The sequence below is a fragment of the Belonocnema kinseyi genome, chromosome 3 (assembly GCF_010883055.1).
Source record: "Belonocnema kinseyi isolate 2016_QV_RU_SX_M_011 chromosome 3, B_treatae_v1, whole genome shotgun sequence".
NCBI lineage: Eukaryota > Metazoa > Arthropoda > Insecta > Hymenoptera > Cynipidae > Belonocnema > Belonocnema kinseyi.
Window position 1 is genome coordinate 49,636,016 of NC_046659.1, and position 8,877 is coordinate 49,644,892.

The 8,877-nt window shown below is 28.8% G+C and overlaps 1 protein-coding gene across 2 annotated transcripts in view; it reads right to left on the reverse strand.

The window, feature by feature from the left end:
* LOC117169125 overlaps positions 1-8,877 on the reverse strand; it is a 46,059-nt gene that overhangs the window by 21,770 nt on the left and 15,412 nt on the right. Inside the window, exon 1 of one of the 2 annotated variants that reach the window (XM_033355297.1) lies at positions 946-1,259. The exons of the other annotated variant lie outside the window; for it this stretch is intronic. Within the exon in view, the coding sequence (XP_033211188.1) occupies positions 946-1,061 (116 nt within the window). The 5' untranslated portion in view covers positions 1,062-1,259. Of the gene's footprint in view, positions 1-945; positions 1,260-8,877 lie in introns of those variants that run through there. 2 annotated transcript variants of the gene reach the window in all.

Consider the following 8,877-nt stretch of genomic DNA (forward strand, 5'->3'; position numbering starts at 1 on the left):
TATACATGAAATAACATAACCTCAAAATATACGAATATCAAGAGGCGCGCGATCTATTCAAATAATGAGAATCGTCCACATCGAAATCTGGAAATATTAAAATCAAAATCACCTGAATTTATTTCAGAGCAGTTAGCTGTTAGCAGATAGATATATAAATAGAATCGACGAAGTGCTCCGACTGGCAATCGTGCATATTCGAGTTTTCAAATTCAGAAGAGGAGAAATGGGTTGCGCGCGCAACTCAGTCATATACAGCGTCTCCTACTATATTCACACGGACATAGCTCTGTCATAGTATTGGACCGCATCTCGTTTCAAATCTGGGATCACTGGACTGGTCCCAGAAATAATGTTGGTCTAACGGCTATCCCTTTCCAACGCTTTTGTCCGCAGTCTATTCTCTATATCCTTAAAATATGCATTAAAAAATAAGAAAAAAAAATTGTCGGTACCGGTAATTTTTTTCCGGTACAGACAATTTGTTTGCCTATACCGACTTTGTGTTTGTACACAATTCCATTAAAAAATCTTTTTTTTTCGCCGTTACTGAATACTTTAAAAAATTCATAGTTTTAACTTTGTGCACGTAAACCTTGTTTAATATAAGAAATATTGGGTTACTAATTGGTAATCAAAATAATCTTTCAGGCTTAAGTTGAATAAAAAAAAGAACTGGAAAGTGCTTTCTGAAGAGAAGTAAACATGTTAATGTAAAGTAGTAAACATGTTTGATCATGGGTTATGCATTTAAAATGAAGCAAAAAACAAGATACCTCGTCCTCAGATCAAATATGCATATGCATATGTGCTGGAGAAAAGAAACTGAATATGTTCCGTGTGTAAAATCTTTTGATTATTTTATTAAATTGGAAATATGATATTTCTGACAATAATATAAGCATGATAAATTTCAAAATCAAAATTCAGTATTGAAGAACTTACTTATAGAAAGAATTGAGTTCATCATCAATGAGCCTGAGCTTCTCCGAATGGGTCATTTCATGTGGTTCCTTAGCATAAGCCTTACGAGGTGGTTTAACACACTTACTGCCAGACATTTTTCACAGATTTTCTTGAAAATAGTACTTTCCCAGAAAACTAATTTTAGGTCCTGTTACGCGCTGATAACAAGATGGTTCAAAACGACACTCGACATTATTGAGCAGGAATAAAGTTGGAACATGCGTACTCCTGGGGGTGTCTTACCCAGTGTATTGATTTTTCTTTCTCCAATTGGCGGGGGCTTTGGATGATATAAAGCAACTGCATACAAATTAACAAAAACTATTTTGTGTAAATTAAAAGTTTTATTACAATGTTATATTACACTTTCTATTAATATTTCTTTTTCTTTGATTAATATATGCTGATGTTTTTCTTTCAAAAACATTATTTAAGCCTCATCAGAGATAATGTTATATGAAAAAAAAATATAAATAAGACTAAAATATGCATTTTTCAACGTTTTTAATGTTTTCTCAATGAAACAGTGTTAAACGCCTATTGTATATTCAAGCATATTAAAAATTCACAGGAATTTCTATAATGCTTATTGTTTTAGATAAATTTCCATTCGTGGTTTTAAAAATAACTGCAAATTTTAATACCTATGAATTACGTTTCTGTCCTTTTTTGAATTCCCTATTAGGCAGCGAAAATATTTAGATTCCAATCCCTTTCAAAGCTGATCGGAGCTGTCAAACGCAATATGAAATAATTTAAAAACACCATTTTCGTTTAAGGCATTATAAGGTATTTCAAAAACGTAAAACTTGCAAAATATAGTAGGATTTTGCATAACAATACAATACAAATATAAGATAATGATAAAATTTTTTTAAAATTATTGTTCTTTACAGCTACCTGTGTAGCAATCAATCTTGACAACGTGAAATTACTAATGCTGTATTTTTAAACGCTTTAAACCGCATTATTATTCGAAAAACCGTGAACACGAACAGAAAGGCAATCCAGTGCAAGAAATAACTTCTAATGCTGTAGGGATTCAATCTGTTTGGCAAAAATGGTATCGAAAAGAATTCAATACGGTAAGTCTTGAATTTAGAAGCATCTCGGCTCATCACCTCGCAGCTTCACACACACATACCCGCGGCGCGGCGTTCATTCACGGAATGTCTGAATCCGAGAGGCCTGAATCCCGGGTTCGCCCCCTTTTCAGTTCTGAAAATTTGTTAAATAAAATTTCGGGAAAAGCAAGCATTCTTTTGTATAAGAATTGCAACTTTCGTTACCGTATTGACAAAAGTATAGGAAATATAACTTTTTGTCTAGTTTTCTACTCATGGGCCATGTATAAATGACCTAAAAAAAAATAATAACGTCACAATAATTATTAATTGGAAAATCTTCACATGGAGCCTTATAACCTGCCTAATTGTTTCCCCTTCGATATGCAAGAACTCTTGGAGAATATTCTTCTCTCTATGTGTAGGTTGATAAATCTAAATTTTTTCGAATAAATACGTTCAAATTATACAAATAATATTACAAGTTAAAACGCTGAAGTATATATATTGCACATCATATTTTACTGGAGAAGTGAGAGAAAAAATGTATTTCTTGCTAATTAATTCGTTAATTAATATCAAAGGATTTTTTTCTTGTTATACTGGTAATATTTTCAAATGTTTCGTTAGAATCGCAATTTTAATTTTTTTAATTGTTGGAATGAAATTATTTCTGCACTTGAGCTCTCAAGCTTTTTATTTTGTTGATCATCAATTCGCATATAAGCACATTTGAAGATCTTCAAGATCATGTGATTTAAATTTTGATTTTTGAAATCGGGGGTAGCGTTACGCTGCCCCCCGCGTAACACCTGATATAAGTCCTATAGTTTTGTAACGCAAAAATTTTAATCGTTGGCCCATTTGAGCGCATCTGAGGCGCAATTCAGTGGACTATAGAAAACTCAAAAATTAAGAGTGTGGGGAGGCTGGTGTAACTAACCTAGTCTGTTTATTAAATGTATAGCAAATGCAAGTTAAAATTTTACGATTCAAACTCTGGACACTTGAGTGCGTAGACTTCAGAGCCGCTATACTGATTTTTCGACTCTACGCTTTGTACACTCAAAAGGTATGAAGAAGTAGGTTTATCTACCTTACCTTCAACAGAAGTAAAATAATCGGGGTATCATAACATCATACGAATGGCATAAAACTGTGAAGCAATCAAACAGGAATTCTAATAAGTTCTAAATTGTCTTTCACACCAATTAACTTTATGGTCCATTAATTTATCCATTGATCTGCATACGTATACTGTTATCAACTACAGAAAAAACCATCAACAGATAAGCAAGAAATCGCTTGTACCATACGCTCAGCTCGGACGTTAGAAGCAGGTATCATGAGAAACATAGTAGCTGTGAATGTCTCAAAATTATAATCCCTTACCCTTCAGGCCCAGAAACTCAGCAATGTGCCGTTTCAAAAATTTATACTTTTTGAATCTTTCAACTGAAAGTTTGAATGAAAAGTCTGAAAGTCAGTGAAACTTTTAAGAGTTTAGAATCTTTAGCTATTTTGATTATAATTATAGATTTAAAATGCCTAATGTACATTTAATATGAGTTTTTTAATTATAGGAACTGCGCTTCACTTTTTTTTAAATTAAAAACTATTTCAATATCAAATGAACTAAGTCAGACAACAGAAATAGTGCTAACAAAACCTAATATACAGATACAATTCAACACATTTTATAAATTTCAGACGTAGAACTTATTTATATTTTATACGTCATTTTATTGTTATTTTCTAACTGCAGTTTCTTCTAATTACTGTTGCCTGTATTAAAACAATGTATCAAGGCCTCAGCCGTTAATAAACTAAACTAAATTAAAAATGGGAAAAAATAGGTTGGAAATCAATTTGTGCTTATTATTCAATTCAAGCATTAATTATATATTTTCATGTGAATTATTTACATTCTAAAAAAAAAAAATTCAATTTCGAAACTGGTAATGCAAAGCCAAACTAACCAATTATCTATCTACTAATTTAGAACATCCATTAATAGTAATAATAATTAAGTACTATTTTTGTCTTATAATAAACACATCTTGATTTAGGAAAAATATTATTGTCATAAACCATGGAAGATTTGATTATTTATTCATTATATCATTATTGTCATTATTACCATTATTATCATCTTATAATCCTTATCAGGATAAACTTCTAGCAAAAATATTACAAATCATAATCATCATCATCATCTTCATTGTTATCATTATCATAAACATCATCATCAATTTGATGGTCATTGAAAGCCTTACTATAACTATCAAAAATCAAACTATACAAAAATTTGAAAATTCAAAATTATCTGAATCATCCTCGTCCTTGGACAAACGATAAACTAAATTCAGGCCCTCTAAGGCTCGGGCATGTCGTCACACACCGTTCAGTGGTAATGCGCGTGAACTCAATTGGAGCGAGTCCACATGTCGCTTGAGCATGGTCTCGTCAAAGATATTAGCAGAGATGAGTTTAGGTCCTACATACGGCATGAGATTAGTTTCACTACATAGCGGTAGTTAGCGCGGCAGGCAAGTTTGTGTTCTTGCATATATATATATTGCTTTTTGTTCGGCCATTTACTTGTAGAGGCGCAACAGGCAACTATATATTCAGTCGCGCCAAATTATAGTGCATTTGAAATCCAAAATGGTAATAATCTAATTTTACTTTATAAGTGAATGGAAAATAATTTTAATTGAGTAGAAAAGGTCTTGAAGGAATTCGAAGACTCTAAAGACTTTTTGAAATCAAAATTATGCCCAAAATGTAGCAAAGATGTTTGTATAAAATAGTTATAACAAATTTGAATTGAAAAAGTTATTTTTTATTTAAGTTATAATTTTTTTGGAAATTAGTAGAAAAGTGAATTTGAAGATACAGTTAAGTTTTATTTAAATTTAAATAAACTAAAAAAACTGTCTGGTTAAATCAACCAGAATTCTGGTTGAATATGGCCTTACTATTTTTTTCTCGTTAAAGGTATAAAAATTCTGAAAAGAAATTTCATTATAAAAACTTATAAAAAATTTTTTTCCTAAATTTCCTTATAAACATAGACAAATGTCTTCTGAAATGTTGCAATTTTTAAATATTTTTGAATTTAATGGTATATGAGTTTTTTAACAGCTGTAAAGTGTAAGAAGCATTTTCGAAAGTCAAAGGAAATTACGGCTTGCTTCTACAGTTTAGCTAAGGCCATGTTATAAATATGAACCATTTTTTCAAATTGAAATAAGAAGTAACTCAATCTTACAAAATGTCATTTTCCCTGCTCCAGAAATCGAACTTTAAGAAAGAATGTAAGTTGGCTTAATTTTTTTTTTAATAGCATAATTTCTATAATTTTCGTCTTTTTGTTGTTTTAATATCTGAGATAATTACATTTTTTAAACCGCAATCATGAAAAATAATATAAACCAAAGCTATAAATTCACAGAACTATTATGTACTTTAATAGTCTATATTTTTTAAAAGAATTTTACTTCATTTTTATTTTATTTTTAAAAAATATGCAAGTTTCCTTAGTTTTTTATTTAGTTTCCTTTAATTGCTTCCTTTATTGCTTTATTTTGTATTCATTGAGAAAAATAAGTTGATACTTTAAAATGTTCTCCACCGGTCATATATAGAAAACTATACTTTCCAGTTGGTCGATTAAGCTTTTGTTTGCATTTACTTGTTTAATTATTTGCATATTTAATTCCATTCAAAATGTTTGATTTTGCTAAAATAATTATTTTAAATTCTTTCCTTTCATAAAAAACTTGCTTTTTTAAATTTGTTCGTAAATAAATTTATTTTCTCGTAATATAAATATTTGACCATCTTTCAGTTCCTTTTATAAAATTTTAAAGGCTTATGCATTATAAATTAATTACCTCATTAACAAAAAAGGTTTTTTAAAGAAAAACAACAACAATCATGCAAAAAAACCCACTTTTGATTTGAAGAAGATATTAACAATGTTTAATTCTTGCATAATTAAAAAGAAATTTGGAAGGAATTTCATATTTTAATAAAATTATGAATCGAACCAAAAAATACATGATCTGGTTCTTATGTTGTTAGACTTATATTTTCAAACATTGTATACACCTTTTTAAAGATCTTTATTGAAAAACGAAGTTTAATTCCGCTCTATTGTATTATTCACAACTTTCTTCTGACTGCAATTCATAACACAGACAATTAGACATAATTTAAAAATTACAATGAACAGGGCCAGTCAAAACTGTCATCTAGGTACTTGAAGTTAAAGTGAATATTTATTTCTGACAATATTAAAACTTCCATTTCAATATTGAGTTTATTAAATTAAAAAGGAAGGTATTTTTTAATTATTTACGCCAAGCGTTATAATGCTTAAAGCTTCTTGTTTTTCAAAAATCAATATATTCCAATCAAGATTTTTTTCCAAGAAATTTTGTTATCAAATAATTTTTTTAATGTGATAAGCCCTCTCGACGGATTGTTCACCTTGGCGCACGGGGTATTTCCTAAATTAATTTTTTCACTTAAAAAAAGTCGTGTCTACTAAAATGTAATATTTTTTTCTCGATGATTCAAATTTAAAAAAAAGGTTTGGAAGTGTAAAATTAAAAATGTAAAGCATTGAAAAAATTCTGAAATTAAGAATCAAATCCTAAACAATTAAAACTTTTAACATTGAAATTTAATTTGGTTTTGAATATAAGGGTTTAATATCGTAAAATTGACTTTTGCAAAATTGAAATTCTGCATTTCAATTTTCAATTCAAAACTTTCAAAATTAAATAATTTAAATTTATCAGATTACACTTGAGGCATACTCAAAATTTTAAAAATATTAATGCTTGTATTTTTAATTTATCAACTCTATGGAAAAATTTCAAATAATACAATTCTTGAAATTTCAGTTTGTAGAATTACTCAATTTGAATGTTTTAAATTGAAAATATATTAAAACCGTTCAATTTAAAATTCCTCTCCTTATAAAAAGTTTTTCGATTTTAAAGGCTTTACATTTATTCCAATTTCTCACGAGGTTTGACATCGAATAATCCACTTATTGCAGCTTTAAATTATTTATAACCTGAAGATGAAAAAGTATGTATTGCCTAATCATAAGTGATTTCATTTAAAACGTTTAAAATTAAATAATTTGAATTGACAGGTTATACTCGAAGAATATTCGAAATTTTACAAGTACTGAGATTTTGAATTGTAAATTTATAAACTAGTTTCTTTTAATAATTATTATTTTATTTTTACACTTCTAAAAGAAAATAATTACACTGTAATTTTAATTGTTTTTATTTCAAATTTCTCCCATTTAAAACCTTTTAATTTCAAAGGCTTTGAAGTTATAATCCAGTTTTCGAAACTGAATAATTTTGAATGGAATAATTATTTGATTGCTAACATACTTCTAATTTGAAATAAAATTGTGGAATAATAAAGTATTTCGATGCAAAATAGTTATGCTGAAGTTTAAACGCTTCCTTTTATATTTTGATATTGTCGACTTCTGAAAAGTTTCAAACCAAAAACTTTAGAACTATGAGTCCTAATTACTTTCCTGAGTTTTTTTGTTGAATTTAACTAATTATTATAAAAATACGGGAATTTTTGTTAATTTCTCCAGCTTATTTGAATGCTCTCCATTGTTGAAGCCAAGAAACAACCCACATATATCTGTATTCAATTCGATCAAATTTAAAATTTAACGACAATTTCATTTTTATTGAACTAAATTATACGTAAATTTAACACCATTCAACATCATTCAACACCATTCAACATCTACAATTTTAACTGAAATGTACTTAGATTCAACTAAATTTTACTTAAATTTTGAATTTAACTAAAATGTATTCACTTTTTGAAATGATCTAAATTGTATTCAATCTTTAAATTTAGTTTCACAGAATAATTTTTACAATTGTACTACAATCAATTTTAAAGTGCGAATAGAATTGTTTTAAAACTTATTCACTTCGTTTCTAGAAAATTTCTCTTTGAAAAGAAACCAGACGAGAAATTAATTTAATTTAACTAAACTTTATTTAATTCTTAAATTCACCTAAATTTCATTTAAATGCTGAATTTAGCTAAATTTTATTTAAATTTTAAGCTTAGTTTTTTAAAATAATAATAAATAGAATATTTTTAGACTCTCTTTCATTTGAATATAATTAGGTAATTCAGTGTCCATAACATTTTTAGCGTACAGGCCATACAGAGCCAGACAACCGACTCAACTATAGCAAAGTTTGTTATAGTGATGGCGAAGGCGAACGCGAGAACGAAAAACAGAAAATTACGTTCAGTTTGGAATTCAACAACTTTCGGTGTACGCCCCGGCCCCGCCCCGCCCCACCCGTTGACGTGCTTGGTGGACGCGGTTGCCATAGAAACGGTGAAAAGTTGAAGAGGGCAGCACCTCGTACACTAGCACTCATACACATCGAGTCATGGAAAATGCCAAATCATAAATGAAGGAAAATGATGAATAATAACGGATAAAGAGGAAAATCACGATAATAAATACCAAAAAAATGAGTAAATAGGTGAGTTTCGAAAAAATGTGATTTATATACAACACCATGGATCTCTTGATCCCTTACAAAATACATGCTGAATGCTCTCCATCATCCCACATTATATCTTTTTATTTTAAAAGAAACAACAATAGAAATTTACAAAGTTTATTTTAATTTCACATATTTTCACCTATTCATTTTTAATATTCATCTCTAATACGCAACAAAGGTTCCTCTCAATCAATGTAAATGCTTTTGGACTCACTTAGAGAAATAATTCTGTATGATATGTATGAGTATGTGTA